Genomic DNA, 18,508 nt, shown 5'->3' with positions numbered 1-18,508 from the left:
GGACTTTGTATGACAGACCTGTGGTGCTTTGCAATGTATACGCTCCAAATGCTTACACTCCCTCTTTCTTCTCTACTCTCTTGGCCCACTTGATAGCGTTACCGAATTATGAGCTCTTGGTGGGTGGGGATTTCAACCTCACTAGCGATCCTTCTATTGATTGTAAGCCCCCGAGACCAGTGGCGGCGGACAATGAGAGTAGGGGGGTGAATTTCCTGATGAGGGAATTGGACCTCCAGGATGTGTGGAGGGTTTACCATCCTGGGGAGGTGGATTTTACTTTTTTTTCAGGGGTTCATCACTGTCACTCCCGTCTGGACTATTTTTTAATCCCCTCTCGTTCAATTGGCCGGACGGTGCGTACCCACATATTGGATGTTCCTTTCAGTGATCATGCTGCTGTATCATTGTCTCTCAAGTGGGGGAGCAGATCCACTGGGGATCACATTTGGCGTTTCAACCCCTCCCTGTATCTAGACGCGGAATTTCACACTTACCTTATAGAGGAATGGTCTAAGTATAAGCAGACGAATGAGGGGACTGATGTCTCAGACACCGTGTTTTGGGAAGCGGCGAAGGCCTATCTGCGTGGTTGCATTATAGCCTACTCTATTCGCAAGCGAAAGTTGCGGGATGCTGAACTAACCTCGCTGGCAAAACAAATGAGGGAATGCCGGCTTTATCATCTGCGGCATAGCTCTGAGGAAGCTCGACAGTCTTATCTTCGTTTGCGTAAACAGATTGATGCCATTCTCTCTGCGCGGGCATTAACCCATATTGATGAGTACAAGTTTCAACTTTATAGATGGGGTAATCGGGCGGGGAAGCTTTTGGCCAACCTGGTTCGGCCATTTCGCCTTGCGGCGCGCGTCTCTCATATTCGGGACTCCTCTAATGTGTCGCACCAAACAGAGGCGGCTATCCAGTCCCAATTTGTGCGTTTTTATAGTGACCTGTATAGCGCGGGTGCGTACGATACTGAGGCTTGTGATCTTTTCTTTCGGGACTTGACTCTTCCGTATGTTTCTGAGGCGCACAGCGAATTACTCAACGCCCCTATCACTTGCCAGGAGATTTCTACGGCGATAGGCCGTTTGAAACTCGCTAAGGCTGCGGGACCGGATGGCATGGGACCCGAATTCTATAAGATCTTACAACATCATGTGGGCCCTGCTTTATGCGCTATGTTTGGTGATATGCAGACTTCGGATAGAATTCTCCCGGAGCAGAATCATGCTCACGTCGTGGTGCTTCCTAAACTGGGCAAGGATCCCACCCTGGTAGGCTCTTATAGACCCATATCCTTGCTTAACCAAGACATGAAACTTCTTACGGCTATTCTGGCTAAGCGACTGGCACAGGTTGTCCCTTTGCTGGTACATCCTAACCAGGTGGGCTTTGTGCCTGGATGTTTTTCTTCGGCCAACATTCTCAAGGCGCTGGTGGCTCTGAGGGAGGGCAGGGGCCGCCCTGGGGACGATTTGCTGGCTAGTTTGGACGCCGAAAAGGCCTTAGATAAGGTTGTCTGGCCTTACCTTTTCTGGGTCTTGCGGCGCTTTGGTATCACCGGCCCGTTTCATGATTGGGTGGTCCTACCGCTCAGCTGCTTATTAATCATCAGCGCACGACTTCCTTTCCTTTGCGGAGAGGGACCCGGCAGGGATGTCCCTTGTCACCGCTGTTATTTATACTTTCGCTTGAACCGCTGGCGGCTAAGATCCGAGACGCCCCGGGGGTGGAGGGTATCCGGGTGGGTGCAGAGCTCTATAAGATCACCATGTTTGCGGATGATATGCTGCTTTTCGTTGGCAATGCCCGGATTTCCATTCCTTGTATAATTTCCTTTATTGACTCCTTTGGGTCCTTCTCAGGACTGTGTATTAATTTCAGTAAGTCTGAGGCGCTCCCTGTCACTTTGCCTTGTGCATCCCGTGCCTTGCCTAATTTCCCTTTTCGATGGGCTGTGGGGGAGCTTAAATACCTTGGGATTTTCCTCAGCGCTGACTGGGCCGCGGTTTATCGGAGCAACATTGTGAATCGCCTTGCTCGGCTTCGGGATACTTGTCATCGATGGGGGGACCTCCCTCTGTCGCTCTTCGGTCGCATCGCCCTCGTTAAAATGGTTCTGTTGCCCAAGATTCTTTATCCATTGCAGATGATACCTTTATGGCTGCGGTAGGCTGAGGAGAGAGCCTATAGGTCCTTTATTGGTTCTTTTATCTGGCGGAACCGGAGGGCCCGCATAGGGTTCTGGAGACTCACGCAGAGTAGGGAGAGGGGCGGCTTAGCGCTTCCGGATCTCCGGTTATATAATGTGGCAGCTCTGATGCGCTGGGTGCACGAACTTCACACGCTCGGTTGTCGATTTGCTCCCCCAGGCATGTTTGATTCTTGGGTGGCCCCGCACAGTGTGCTGGCCTGTCTTGATGTGCCTGGGTGGCGGCGCCCCCGGGTGGGCTGTAATTCTCTTTGGCTGGATCCGCTGCGGCGTGCGCTGCTCTGGTGGTGACGTCGGATAGGAGGGGGTACGCGAGACCACTGGGCCTTTCAATTTGTTCGGGGCAACCCCGCGTTCCCGCCGGGGGTTGGTGGAGCGCGTGGCTTGGAGGCCAGCTTTGGCATTTGTTTCTGTTTGGGGCACGTTTGCCTACCGACATCTGCGGATGGGACTTCCCCCCCCCCTTCCTGACCTCCGCCATCACTGGTCTCTCCCTGATATGCCTTTCTTTGCTTATTTGCAGCTGCGTCACTTTTATGAGGCGTCTCGGAGGAGTGCCCCAGCTGGATATCGTTTCCTGAAGGTTGACCACATCTTTCTTTCTCTCCCTGCCTCTTCGAATTCTCTCTCTACTTGGTATAGGATGGCCCGGGCAGAATGACCGGACCCTTGACTCCTTGGCTTAGCTTCTCAATGGACTGAAGAGTTGGGGGAGCCGGTCGGGGTTGAGCTGTTGGTGGCTTAGCATCCCCAGAGGATCCCGGAATGTCTCGCTACAGCAAATACAATTTAAAATACTACACCGCACTTATTTCACCAGGGTGCGGGGCAGGAGGGCGGGCCTCTGGGAATCCGATATCTGTGTTAAATGTCAGCGTATGCGTGGTACCCTTGTGCACATGCTACTGGAATGCCCGCAGCTGGGAACTTACTGGAATGGGGTGTTGGATTTTTTGGCTCGGGTTGTGCAACTGCCCTTCCAATGGTCCTATTTACTTCTTCTGCTGGGGTGCGAGGGAGAGGTGCTAGATCAGGGCCTGAGTTTGGAACACTGGCGCTTTTTGTATACTGCACTGCTGGTGGCCAAGCGCGGTGTGCTCCGTCTTTAGATGGATGCCAGTGCGCCTGAGGTGATAGGATGGAAGCGCTCCTTGCTTGAAGTGGCTCGCTGGGAGCTTCGCACTTGCCCGGAACCGATGTCGGCGTCTCGGCGCCTGTATCGATCTCTTTGGGATGCTACCATCTTGGAGGTTGGCTTTCTGTGACTGTGTGCCCTGCCCCTAATTACTTCCACTGGACTGGGGGGGAGGGGGGGACTTGGATGGATGCTGGTGAGTATGTGTGTGGGTTGGCATGAATGGGGTATGGATGCTGAGACGGGTGAGTTGGCTGGATATTGGGGGCTTCACTTTTTTTTGTTCTTTGTTGCATTTGTTTATTGCAAAATGTTGAATTGTACTGTACTGCCTAGCTTGATTGCATTCTGTGTTTCCCTCTTCTGCAGACTGTGGGGTTTGTCTCTCCTTCCTTCGGGGGGGGAGCTCCCCTGACTGATATGCTAGTTCGCTATTTCCTTGCCATGTCTGTATTGTACTGTTTTCTTTGGCTGTTCAGTGCTTTTCTGTTCAATAAAAATTATTTCAAACAAAAAAAAAAAAAAAAACTTTTGGTCTATAATGCATCTTAAATAGAAAATTTTGATAGATTTTTTCTTAAAAGAAAAAATTTTATTTTTTAAAAATCCTATTTAAATTTAAAAAAATCTTTTTAAAATTAAAAATAATTTGATTTAAAAAGTCATTGATGTTTATCCATGGATGACATCACTCACATGTGAGAATATATGCCTGATGTCCTCTGAGAATACCTGCTACAGGTAAGTATCTTTGCTTTTATTCTGCTTATACTTTTTTAGAAGGTCTTTGATTTTCTTGTTATTTTAAGAAATATATCTCTTTATTTTTTAATATTTAACTCATGCCTTTTAACTGGTAATTCAGATCGAGTTACATGTTTCTTTGTATATTTGAACTTGATAAATCGCCTTTCAAAACATAAATCAAAGTGGTTTACAAAAGTGAAAAGGAAAGGAACTGCATCTTGCTGATAAGAAAGTTGAAAGAAGGGAAGAAAGGAACAGGATAGGTGCAGTAGTATGTTCGTTGTCACTAGAGGACTTACAACCTGTTTGTACCTGAAGCAATGAAGGGTAAAGTGATTTGCTAAAGTTCACAAGGAATGTTAATGGGGTTTGAACCCTGGTCTGTCTGGTTCAGAGCCTCCTGCTCTAGTATTTTGTAAGGTGCAATAGAAAATGCATTTGTTTCTTTTTTTTTTTTAAATCTTTATTCATTTTAAAACCAACATAAAGTGCAACATATCAATCAATTAACTCAATAGACAGCACTCAATTCCTTCTAATGATACAATAAATACATAACCCCATCCCCACCCATCCTTCCTAAAAGTATAAAAACATTTAATATAATGCAAATGAACAAGATAAACAACCTTGTAATCCAATAATAAATTAATTAAATACCCCTCCCACCCACCCATCCTGGATGCATATAATCAAAGGGCTAAATCCAATAATCAATCTTTACAAAATTCTGTCAGTGGGTCCCAATTGTATTGCTCTCATATGTTCAAATTTATGTTTGGCACAAGGATTCCCACCAAAAACTATAGTTTAATCTATCCCAATTTTTCCAGTTTTTCAGAATAAGTTGTATAGCGACTCCCGTCATGATGAAAAGTAATTTGTTGTTAATGGGAAGTTATTGAACTCGTTGTCCTCATTAATGTGCCAAACAGCACTGTATCATATGTCAATGCCACTGGATTTTCCAGTATTCTATTGATTTGACTCCAAATGGTTTGCCAAAATTTAAGTATCAAGGGACATAGAAAAGCAGATGATCCAGTGTCTCTATCGAGATGATAGTGCCAGCATCTATTTGACTTAGAACTATCTAATTTTTTAAATCTATTGTTCTGGCATTGCATTTCATGTAAAGTCAGGCTTCTTGAAGTTTCCAGTTGTTGTCTGCCTCTTTCTGTTTCTAGTTGTAGTCACGTATTCTGTATTTGGCAAGGGTCTGTCTGTGTTTTGCATTTATGATCAAAGTCAGGTATTATAGACATGGTCTGTTGGTGGGCAATCCCTCCTAAAACTTGTCCAGAAGTCTTCAGTTGAATCCTGTTGAGAGATGCATCCAACAAGCACATCATCAAATGAGAAACTTCTACATAAGTCAGTTGCTGTTAAGATCAATATACAATGTATTAAGTTTTCTTGCAGGACACATTAAGAGTTTGGTCAAGTGAACATTTACAAATTTTAGAAAACTTTGGGAAACAACATGAATACTGTAGCCTACCTAAATTCTGTTCAAAATTTTTATTTTGTGCTTTATACAAAATTACTGCCTGGCCTAAATATGGGATTAAGTCTGTTTTAATTAGTTGGTTTACAAGGAGCATTCAATAATTTATCTACCTCAGTAGGAAAGAAAAAAGTTTTCAAAATATTTTTTTATTTTCAATATAGTCCCCTGATAGCTCCATATTATGTCCTCCACTTTTCCAGCAATGACTTTAATCCCTTTGAAAAGAATTCTTCTGTGTGACCTTCAGACTAGGATGTCACAGCTTCCTTGATATCTTAATCACTTGAAAACCGCTGTCCATGGAGAGATTTCTTCAAAACGTGGACCAGGAAATAATCCGAGGGAGCCAGGTCAGGACTGTAGGGTGAATGTTTCAGCTGCTGAAACCCACATTCTCGGATGACAGCCTGTGATTGTTGTGACGTGCATCTGCTCATTGTTGTGAAGAAGCAGCATGTTTGCTGTGAGTTTTCCTCATCTTTTCTCCTTGATTGACTCCCACAAAATGATAATTGTGTTGGCATAACTATCCCCGGTGGATATTTTATTGACTCATCTATACTAATAAAGTCTACATTAATAACATCGGTTTCCAGTCTTTTTGCTTTGGATTTCTCTCTCACCTGTTGATCATTATGGGTCAACTTTTTGGTTGATTCTGTCAGCATTTTTGGAACACATCTTACACTAACCTTGGACAGGCCCAACTTTTCATGAATTATTTTCCAAACTGTACCTTACAAAATATCTATTTCTTCAGCTATTCAGGCAACCTTAATTCATCTATCTGACAAAATTAAATCCTCAACTTTCTTGCACATTTCTGTGGAAGTTGCTTCCACAGACCGTCCAGTGTGAGGGTCATTTTCAATGGACTCTCTACCCCACTTAAACTGCTGGTTCTAAAATTATGCTTTGTAGGATAATGGGGCAGACTCACCATAAACTGCATTCATGCGTTCATCGATCTCCTTTGGCTTTTTCCCTTTTGTGAGATATTTTATCATTGAACAGTGCTCCAAATTTAGCAGTTTCTTAATGATTTGCATGAGGACTCTCCTGGCATCCTGATTCTTGGAATGTTAGACTCGCACTGAGCCGCAGCTGTGCATGATTAACCTTCAGACATGCACAGACGTGTTTCAACTCGCTTGCTACTTTCTTTCATACTCGGGTAGATAAATTATTGAATGCCCCTTATAGCATGACAATTCAGCTATTAGATCTTGAGTCAAATGAATAGAATGCATTAACAAGAGTACATGCATTACTATAGAAATGTGTTTTATTTTACCTTATGACATCCATAGTGTCTCATTATGCTTTTTTAAAAATTTAGGTGAAGTGTTTCATAATATCAGTAAAGAGGACCATAGACATTCTGCGCCGGTTGCACCAAGAAACAGCCCTACAAGTTTAGCAAATCTTCCTCCTCTCTCTCCTGCTGCACTTTCTCCAGCTTCTACACCCCATCTCCCAAATCTTGCAGCACCTTCATTCCCTAAAACAGCAGCAACAGCTCCTGGATTTGTAGATCCACATTCAGGACTTTGCCCCAGTACAGCTGTACCTCCTACATCAACCACCGACAGTTCTGTGAGTGCTCCACCAAGTGTGTGTAGGTAAGTTTACTTCATTTTTAGAACTGTAGTTACAGTTAGGTCATTTATATTCTGCTAGTGCCAACAATTAGTTCTTAGCAGATTATATATTAAGAAGCTAGGTTAATTGATCTAGGATGTATATAGAATAAAACATATTAGCAAAGAAGATTTTTTAAAAATTATCCCATTATTTACTTCTAAGATTAAATTTCTGAAACAAAAAGCTTTAAGCATAAGAGCATAAAAATTGCCGCTGCTGGGTCAGACCAATGGTCCATCGTGCCCAGCAGTCCGCTCCCGCCGCGGCCCGTAGGTCAAAGACCAGTGCCCTGACTGAGACTAGCCTTACATGCGCACTCTTTTAAAGATAGTGAAAGTAGATGTAGATCGAATTTGAGTTGGCAAAGTTGACCAGACTGATGCACCCTTATAAGAAAAAAAGCTGATAAATAATCTTTTGGATATAATTCTCTTTGAACTGGGAAACTGCAGTGCCAATATATTACGTACACTGTAATGATGACTAATCAATGATCTGAATATTAATATACTGTGGAATTAATCCATATAAAATTTTAAACAGCAGACAACATTGTTTATATAATACTCTGGCCTCTATTGGAAGCCAATGCAAATCTATATAAAAAGATGTAATTCTATTTTATTTTCGTAATTTATAAATTAACCGAACAGTTAAATTCTATACTGTTTGCAGTCTTCTAAATAGATTCTTAGAAATTCCCAAGTAGAAAATATTATAATAGTCTAATTTACTTAACATCAATGATTGTACTTCTAATCTAAATTGATCTTATCACAAATACTTTTGAGTACTTTTGAGTTTTCTTAAAATCCAAAAAGCACTTCTAGCAAGATGGTTAATCTGAAATTTACCATCTAAAATAATTCTTAATAATCTTAGAGATGCTTCTAGATTATAGTTAATCCCATCAACCCTAAGGATTAAACCTTCCTCTTGTAAATGTTTGGAACTAATAAAAATGTAGTTTTATCTTTGTTCATTTTCAAATAGTTAGAACTCACAGTTTGACATAATGATCAGTTTATGAAAAAAGCAGAATTAGTTCTCCTAACCCTTGAGCTAAGTCTGCTGCTATGGAAGGAAGACAGACTAAACTTTTCTATTTTACACATTGATATTGACACTTGTGTAAGAGAATATGTAGTAACTATATCCATCTGAGAGTAAATTGGTTATGATAGCTAGAATGCAGAGGAAAATTTTAAGTCTTCATGCATAGGAAGTAACAGTCCAGGAACAAAAAAAATGATGGTTTGTCTGTGTTCAGTAGAGAATGACATGGTGACTGTTACCGCAGGTAGCTGCAGGTAGCCATGGGTAACCCGCAGGAATAGGGAGGGAAAAAAAACTAGTTGCCGCAGGTACGGGGATAAGGCCATTCATTATCTCGTGGAGCGGTGAATGACCTTGTCCCCGCAATAAAGTATCTGCCACGTTGCTTCCCTTCCCACCCCTCCTGGTCAGAAGCACTCCTCGCAATCGCAACACTTGCTCCCTCCCTATCGCCAGCGGCAAAAAAAACCCAAACATCCGGACATCTCTTCCCCTTGTCAACCCATCTCCCTCCGTTCCCCTCACCTTCGTGGGCACTTTTCAGAGTTTTCTCTTTCTGAGGTGACCAGATGTAGTAACCATTTTCACAAGTCCTGCGCAACTGCCCCAAAGCTTATCCTCTGATGCGAGCCATCCAGGCAGAAACAGGAAGGTGTGTCCAAGGAGAAGGTTTGGGGCTGTCACACAGGACTTGTGAGAACTTTGCCACATCCAGACACCTCAGAAAGAGAAAGCTCTGAAAAGCTGCCACGAAGGTGAGGGGAAGGGAGGGAGATGGCCCGAAGAGGGGAAAGAGGTTGAGTGGCAATGAAGAGAGAGGGGGAAGGGAGAGGGAAACAGACACTGAAGGGAAGTGAGGAGGTGAAAGAGAGGGGTGCAGACGCTGGAGAGAGAGGAAGGAGCAGATGCTGATTGGAAGTGGGGAGGGGAGAGAGAGGGGAACAGACGCTGAAGGGAAGTAGGAAAGAGAGTGAGGGGAGAAGACACTGAAGGGAAGTGGGGGAGGAGTGAGAGAGGGGAACAGATGCTGAAGGGAAGTGGGAAGGAGAGAGAGGGGAGAAGATACTGAAAGTGGAGAGAGAGGGAGCAGACGCTAGAAGGAAGTGGAGAGGATAGAAAGGGGAGCAGATGCTGGATGGGAGGGGAGAGAAGGGAGCAGACTGGAAGAAAGTGGAGAGGAGAGAGCACTTACTGGATGGAAGGAGGGGGATAAAGAAAAAAGTGTACATGCTGGATTGGGGGAAGAGGATGGAGTTAGTGAGATACTTGAAGGGGTAAGGGAAAGTTGGCAAGCTGTAGGTAGGCACAATGAAAGGGAAATTGAGGACTGTAAAGTAAGAAAGTAGACGAGGTAGAAAACAAATTGAGAAGGAAGATCAGAAAAGGAAGGGAAAGGGGAGAGAGATACAAGAACAATGGGGGAGGAGACAGATACTAGATCTGAAAGGAGGAGAGAGATGAGATGCTAAAAAAACACCTGGGGGAGGGAGTGAGAGATGGAAAGGAAGAAGATAGAAATGCCAGACCGTTAGGGGAGCAGAGGAAACAAGATGGGTGCCAGACCAATGGGGGGAGGGGAAGAGGGAGAGATGGAAGGAAGAGGCAGACAGTTGTTGGTATTGGCATAGAAATAGAGCAAATGCCATATGGAAGATGCAGAGAGAAGGCAGACAGTGGATGGAAGGAAGAGAAGATGAGGAAAGCAGAAACCAGACAACAAAGGTAGAAAAAAAATTCTTTTTTTTTTTTGCTTTAGGATAAAGTAGTATTGTAGTTGTGTTGATAAACATTTATAAACAAAGCCCTGCCAGCTGAAGATCTCTTCCTCTAGTTCAGCAGCCAGAACTCTGATTTATAAAATGACAATTGTACAGAATATTGTTTCTTTTTATACTTTAATAAAATAAGTTCAGTATAAAATTATTCAAGGCTTGTGCGGATGGGATCAGATGGTTGATCGGGCGGGGACAGGGGACCAAGCTCATGGGGACGAGACAGGGGACGGGGACCGAGCTCACGGGGATGGGGCAGGGACAGGGACCATGTTCGCAGGAACAGGGCAGAGATGAGAACAAATTTTTTCCCCGTGTCATTCTCTAGTGTTCAGATATACTGTATAAAGAGAGTCCACTGAGAATCAAAAGCAGTGGTCTTAAATATCCCCCCTTTGTTACTATTTGTTTGATTATGTTAACCGCTTTTTTATTATATAAGGAAGGGCGGTATATTAAATTAAATAAACCATAAATCGACTGATACATATAAGGAATGATCTTAACTAGCCCCACTTGTTCAAAACAAAGATGTCTAAGTTTATTCAACAGTGGGACACATGATCAGAAATGTGTGTTGTAGGCCACATGAATTTTTAGTCTATAACATTTATTTTCAGCAAAATATGTGACTCCTTCTGAAAATGTGACATATCCACCAAATACATCTGTAATGCTTCAAAATTGTATGTTGTGGCTAATAAAACCTTTTTCTAAAATAATTCTCAATCTGACCTACTAGCCACACGTTGAACACTCATAGGTTAAATCTCATTTTCTTTTTCTGTTTTTACCTGAGAAATCTGTCGTACTCCATTCTGCACAAATAAAAATAAAAATTCTGCACATAAAATTTGCAAGTTTATTTGTCAAAATGTAAATAATATTTGTGCTAATTATTATCCGTATTCCATGTAAAACATTTAAAATAAAATGTTTTTCTTATTCCATTGTTGTCTAGATGTTTTATTTTTCCATCATGTTGGTTCCAGTTTATTTTTTCTGCTTTTATGTCTGCCAATTCTCCTTCAAGTGGCTGCTATCCATTTGTCTTTTCTACTCTCTCCTATTTCTTCAGTACACCTGCCTTGGAAATATTGATCATTCCTTTTTAGCTCTTTTCTGCTTCTTCCCTACCCTTCTCCTCTTTTACATTTTTCAGCTACCTATCAAATTTCCATCTTCTCTCTCATTCCCCCATCTCATTCCTTCCTCAACCCTCAATTCCCTTTCATCTTCAATGTGCCTCCATTATCATATTTCTACCCTCTGTTATATCTATCCTCTCCATTTCCTTGCCACCCTCTCCTCCCCCTCAGGGTTCTACCATTCTCAGCATCTTCCTTCCTCCACCCTTATAGCCAACATCTGCTCTCTCTTCCTTTCCTCCACCTTACAGCTTGACATATGCCTATCTCTTCCCTGCTGCACTCTCCCTCCATGGTCCAACATTTCTCCCACTCTTTTCCCTCACTCCCGTTTCCAGACATCTTTCCATCACTTCATTATATTCCTGGATCCAACATCTGCTTCCTACTACCCCTCCACCTCCTGTGTATCCAAACCCTCCCTCTATCTACCCCCATGTCAAACACCTCTCTCCCTTCCTTGTGTCCTGTGTCAAATCTCTCTATCCCCCCTCCAAGCACCATCTCTCCCTTTCTCCCCTCCATTATGTGCAATTTCATCCTCTCCCCTCACCATGCATGTCTCCCTCTACTCCCCTTTACCAGCATTTTTTCTTTCTCTCACCCCTTCCCCTGTGCCACCAACTTCCCTCCCCCTGTGCCACCAACTTTTCTCCCCTCCCCCTGTGCCGCCAACTTTCCTCCCCTCCCCCTGTGCCACCAACTTTCCTCCCCTGTACTCTAAGACTTGTTTCTTCGGGTTGAGGTATCAACAGTAACTCTCACATGCTGCTTGCCACCAATCTGGAAGTCTCCCCTCTGCCATTTAGAGATTTTCGGGCTAGCAGAATGTGAGAATTTCTGCCGATACCACAACCCAAAGATGCTGACATGGTCAAGGTTCTGCATGGAAAAAGGGAATTCTGCATGACTGTGCAATTCTGCAGAAATTCTGCTTTGCACAGTTGTGCAGAATTCCACCAGGAGTAGAAAACAAACACTCCCACAAAGACAAACAAACACTCCCACAAGATCCAAAAATAAGCAGGAATGATCACAGCAGATGGGCCAGGATGACCCACTTTTGTTTGAACCACTGAATTGCAGTGATGTAAAAGAAGGCACTATAATGCAGTCACAGAGGATAACACATTTGCAATTAAGTGATCCTAATAAAACTTTTGTCCACACTCATAGTCCCATGTGCTATGAACACTCTATTCTTCTCCTGTTTTGTTATCAACTTCAATACAACCTGTGGTTTAATTCATTATTCAAAGATATGTAATAACTTATGTGACCTTTTAGTGTATCTATTTTACATTTAACTGGAAAGAATATCAGATTGAAATCAAAATGTCTGATCTTTCATGCAGTAGGGATCATCACTTCAAAAATGAAGAAGGAATCTTGTTGAAAATCAAGGAACCTTCCTTGCCCTGAAATCTCCTCTTGGTCCATTTCTCAACCTCCAGTAATAGATGGTTTCATGAGAAGCCATCCTTCACTCACAGCTGTGCACCTTCCCCCCACCCCCGTTGCACACATACACCCTCCTTGGCTACCAACATGCCACTCATAGCTCCTTCTACAGCTGTATGCACTCGCAGCGCCCCACCAGTCACTCTTCACCAACAGCCACCCAGCCCTTAAAGCTGAGTGTCAGCGAATTCTCTTCTAATAATTTAAAATATTTTTTCTACATTTATTTTGATTCTAAAGATTTGCTTTGTGCTCCCAATGCAGTGACCCTGATTGTGAGGGCCATCACTGTGAGAACAGTAATGCATATGACCAACAGTATGATGGGGAAGAAAGTCAAGATGAAGACAGCTGTTCAGAGCACAGCTCTAGTACCTCAACATCTACAAATCAAAAAGAAGGGAAATACTGTGATTGTTGCTACTGCGAGTTCTTTGGACATGGAGGGGTGAGTTTTTGTTTACTTGGTTTTGCAAGTTACTAACATGTTTTTCTTTCTGAGGGTAAATTTATTTCAACACTCTTACCTTTTCTATAGGCAAAAATGGTTCCTACAAATGTAGCAAGCTTTTGCTAAGTACCAAAAAAGTTCGGCAATCAATTTAGAAAGGTCAGTAGCCCTCACTATATTAGCCAAAATGGGGAAAGTCAGAAAAAGTTTTAATAAATAAAATAAAGTGTAACAAAACCCAATGGAAAGAAAGAGAGAGACCTCAGTACTGGGGAATTGCAATGAATCAAGCTAGCAATATAACCCTGGGCAGACAACTCATATTTGACTAACCAAGTGGCTATGACCTAAATGAGTTTGCCCCCTACATCATAATGTCTCCTCTGTAGTGAAAGAATAAATGTAAGTGAAAATAATAATAATGTGAGAACTATTCAGTATACTCTCCTCATGTAGTAGTGTAAGTTTGTTAAAAACTGTCATCTTCAGTTTTCTTTCACTGCTCAAACCCAAAAATCACCAAAAATAAATAATAAAAAAAACAATATAAGTGAAAGTCCAAAGGAAATTAGTCACTACCCGACTGAGCTCTGTTTTGCAATCTTCTTCAGGCAGGTAGAATCTGACTTTTCACAGCAATAAATGAATGACCTGCCAAAAAAAGCATGACTGGAGAATTAGTATAACTTTCTCCCTCCACTCTGCAGTAAAGTTAACAAGAGGTTTAGTTTTTAGGCAAGCTTTTTAATACATTATGAACTATATGCTAGCAAGTACAAAGTAGAAACTTACAAAATCAACTTAATTTTTTTTTTTAAAGTTGAGTTGTGCTCAAATATGTGCTGAAATTGCTTAAGTTGCAATTCCTGCACATGCCTAAACTCTGTAGGACCTTCCCTTAGAATAAGCAATGTAACTGAATCCAGATAAAATCTACAAAGTTCCAGTAGCTCTTTCAGGCTCCAAAAGGATAAGCTGTTTGCTTTCAAGCATAAAGGAGTCAGTCTTGAGAAGTAATAAAATTTCCCCTTCAGAATTAGTCATTGAAATACAGTATCGAAATCTGGAGAACATGGAAAGATCAGTCCTATATTGCCACAGTTTTCTGCCCCTCCCCCTCCCAAAAAAAGTTAGGTGTCCAGAAAACTGCTCCAAAGTTTCTCCTCTGCTTCCCCTGGAGCTTCTTCTTTAAAGCCTCAGAAAATCCCTCCTAAGGGAATAGTTTGTGTAGATCAGGGTGCCCACACTTTTTGGGCTTGCGAGCTACTTTTAAAATGACCAAGTCAAAATGATCTACCAACAATAAAATTTAAAAAAAACCACAAAGCACACTGTACGCATAGAAAATGTTAATTATCATTCCTATTTCGGGATTTTTTCAAAGAGGTCAAAGCAGATGACTCTATGCACTGTCACCTCAGTAACAACCATACAAAAATAGACAAATACCCCCCCTCCCTTTTTACTAAACCACGATAGCAGTTTTTAGCGCAGGGAGCTGCGCTGAATGCCCAGCACTTCTCTCGAAGCTCTCTCGAAGACTCCCTGTGCTAAAAACCGCTATTGCGGTTTAGTAAAAGGGGACCATAGTGTAAAATATAGAAAGCAGACACATTTTGATCACTAAATTTAAAATAAAATCATTTTTCCTACCTTTGTTGTCTGGTGATTTCATGAGTCTCTGGTTGCACTTTCTTCTTCTCACTGTGCATCCAATCTTTCTTCCCTTCTTTGAGGCTGCATGCTTCCTCTCCTCCAGACCTCATTCCCTCCCTCAACTTTTTCTTCCTCTCTCTCTGCCTCCCTTTATTTTTTTCTCTCTTCATGCCCCCTTTCTTTTTTTCTGTTTCTCTTCTTTCCTTCTGTCTCCCTGCCCTCCCCCAGGCCGCCGCCACCATCCAATAACAGGCCCCAAAGCCACCACCGCCACCCCAAGCTCTCCCAGCTTCCCTGCATCTGGCCGACTAGCATTCCTCTCTCCGACGTCAGTTCTGCCGTCGGAGAGGAAGTTCCGGCCCAGCCAGGCAGTGATTGGCTGGCCAGAACTTCCTCTTCGACAGCTTTTTTCTATGTTTCTATGTTTCTAACTCCTGCTTCCACATTATAACGTAAATGACATTACAGTTCAACGTTGATTGTGGGATAGTCCCACTCAGATAAGTGTTGCCTTTATGATATAAGACTTTTTCAGGCATTTTTGAAATTATGGAACACATATTAAGATTTATATTGGTACTATTTTTAGAACACATATAAATTTAATTTTTTTTTAATTGTTATAAACAAATTTTAGGCACCACATTACAGGGTACACGTAGAAAGTATTGGTAAGAGGGGGTGGGCATAAATGATTATAACACATCGATACAAGATCTGGACCTGAAATTGATATAGATTATATGAGGTCTTAAGATCTGATATCTGTATTATGAATGCCCATCACCTTTAATGTTGAGACAATTCAGAAAGAAATAAGGAAATGTGATCAATTTTTGTAGACAGAAATTTAAGTTACAATGTGGAAGAAGAAGTTAGTGTTTGAATAGGTTATGTTGACATTGAATATATGATATATTGATAAAAGATTTGTTATAATCATCCAAACAACCTCTTTTCTATATGAGTTCATGTATAGGTTGGATGAGTTAATAAGGCTTGGTATTTCTAATATCTTGGTGGTAACTGTGTTACTGACAGGTCTGCCGGGGGTTTTTTTTTTCATTTTTTTTAAAGGGGAAATCAGTTTTTTATTGAACAATCTGATGCAATAATAGGGAAAATAACAGAAGATACAAAAACTGTTTGAGAGTTATACAGCAACATCCCCTGTAATAACCCCACATTCCCCTCTCCCCCCCCCCAGAAAGTATATAAAGCACTAACAATGACACTCTATGACAAAGTCAATAGGAGACCAATGATATGCGCACATGAGATCTCTAAAATACTCGTATAACAAAAGTGTGCAGAGGAGAGTTCCAAAGATATCAAACCAACACTTAGTCCCCCCTCCCCCCCAGCTCTCGCCCCGTACCAGGCTGTATAATAATAGACCTGGAGGTAAAAAGCAGTCAAAAAGAGAAAGAATAAAAACACAGTAATGCTTGAACAAGAAAAGTTGGTACGATCACAAGGAAAAGCAGCATTGTATAGATAATGCAGAGAGAAAAATAACAAGCATCTCAATCGTGCCCAATGGGAGAAGTCCCGACAAGACCAAAACAAAAGTCAAGAAGTCAGGGCCCTGGGCTCTGATGGACCCTGAGAGTCATCAACAGGACCTCCCTCTCCTTCCATCCCCCCCTCACTGAAAGCTACAACACCTCAAATAAAAACTAAAACCAAAACAACAACAATACAAACAAAACTACAAAAAAAAACCAACCACAAAGGAGGATGAGGAATGACCAGGAAATCCATAGTAGCAGAAGGCAGTCCCAGGGTCGCTAACCCCCCCCTTCCCTCCCCAGCTCAAGTCAAATCAAACTTTTAGAGTATTAAGTATCAAACTATAGATTCTAAGAGATAAGGAATATATATATATATATATATATATAAGGACCCCACACCTGCAGAAAAAACTTAGATTGTAGAAAAGAAGCACGTACCCAACCCCTCTCAAGCAACATCAAAGCATGTAACCTATTACGCCACACCCAGTAAGAGGGAGAGTGACGCGACACCCATTCCCCAAGATAATTTTCTTATACACCAATCCTTTATGCAAGAATAACCGGCCTACTCCTGGGGGGAATCGAAAAGTCTCATATTTGTCCAACAGAAATCCCACCGGGATGAGGGGTATAGGACGGCCCAGCAGAAGTTCCAAATAGCGAGTCACCTGTCTCCAAAAAGTCTTGACCACCGGACAACTCCATAAAGCATGGAAAAAAGACTTGGGAGCACTGTTACATTTTTCACACTGATCCAACTGCACTAAACCAGAATGGTATAATTGAACCCGCGTAAAGAACGCACGATGCAGTACTCGAAACTTCCACTCCCGGAGTTCAGCGGATACAGAAAGGGTCAGGATACGTTTAATGAGACAACCAATATCCAAATCAGTCAGCAGCAGACCTAACTCCAGAGCCTAATGATTGCACAAAGACTCCCAAGACCGGAGCGGAACAAGAAGGCACAAAGATTTATACAGTGCCAATACAGAAAGCCCCACATCCTCAAATTGGTCAAAGAAAGTTCAAAGCTTTCTCCCCAAGCCCACCCTCAAACCCTCCATCTCCAAAGATCTCATGTAATGGCCCAATTGTAAGTAAGCAAAAGGTGTCAGTAGGTAAAATCCCATCCCGACGTTGAAAATCACGCCAAGACTGTAGTGTACCACCAGGATTAAGTACATGTGCCAGTAAGGTCAGTCTCACAACGTTGAAAAGGAGAATAAGTCTGGCCCAATGAAAATCGAAGATTCCCCTGTATAGGCAATTGGTCAGACACCCCCGGCTTCCCTCACAAGCAGAGCACCAAGACCCTCCAAATATCTCAAAGGGAGCTCAATAAAAGACTAGACCGTAATTAAGAAGGAAGGGACAACCGAGGAACATGCAACAAGGAATATAAATTCCAGGGATGATGATAGGCCAATTCATAATCAAAACAAGTATAAACTTCCCGCTCCAAAATCCAATCGCCAAGATATCGTAATAAACAGGCCTGATTATATTTCTGCATATCGGGGAAACCCAAGCCCCCTCTTGACCAAGACCCTCAACAAATATCAGAAAGCCATCCTAGGTTTTTTACTCCCCCCCCCCCCCTAAAATGGGATAAAATCTGATATAGCGCACAGAGATCTTTTTGTAACAGACGAAGAGGCAACAATTGCAATACATAAAGCCATTTCGGAAAAACAATCATATCGAACAACTGCATACAGCCATGCAAAGAAAGGGGAAAAAATTGGCAGCTAGCCGGCGTTTTTGAGTATAATCAGAGAGTAGTTGTAAGTTAGTAGATTTAAGAGAAGCAACCGAAGATGACAACTGAATTCCCAAATAACAGAAGGCTGTGTCTGCCCATTTCAGTGGGAAATTCCATGGCCAAGTATCGTAGACCCCGCAAGAAATGGGAAAGGCGCTAACTAGCAGAGAAGGCACCTGGCGATAAGCAACATATTTCAGAGATGTTAAGATATGTCGAATGTTGTGAGCCACCTGATGATTACGGACAAAGCCTACTTGAGGATCAGCAATAAGATCAGGGAGAATACGGGCCAGGTGATTAGCCAATATCTTAGCAAAAAATTTTGCCTCAACATTAAGGAGGGATATAGGGTGATTGGAGCTCAGCAAGGTGGGACCCCGACCCGGTTTCAAAAGCACCACAATATGAGCATCTCGCAGAGACAA

The 18,508-nt window shown here is 42.4% G+C and overlaps 1 protein-coding gene across 4 annotated transcripts in view; it reads left to right on the top strand.

The window, feature by feature from the left end:
* FAM193A (family with sequence similarity 193 member A) overlaps positions 1-18,508 on the top strand; it is a 382,414-nt gene that overhangs the window by 296,852 nt on the left and 67,054 nt on the right. For all 4 annotated transcript variants that reach the window (XM_033950625.1, XM_033950616.1, XM_033950602.1 and 1 more), the window contains exons 17-18: positions 6,950-7,232; positions 12,956-13,139. In XM_033950625.1, coding sequence (XP_033806516.1) covers positions 6,950-7,232; positions 12,956-13,139 — 467 coding nt within the window. The remainder of the gene's footprint in view (positions 1-6,949; positions 7,233-12,955; positions 13,140-18,508) is intronic.

The sequence above is a fragment of the Geotrypetes seraphini genome, chromosome 1, assembly GCF_902459505.1.
Source record: "Geotrypetes seraphini chromosome 1, aGeoSer1.1, whole genome shotgun sequence".
Taxonomy (NCBI): domain Eukaryota; kingdom Metazoa; phylum Chordata; class Amphibia; order Gymnophiona; family Dermophiidae; genus Geotrypetes; species Geotrypetes seraphini.
The sequence above is the reverse complement of the archived record's forward strand: the minus strand, read 5'-3'. Positions and strand labels throughout refer to the sequence as shown.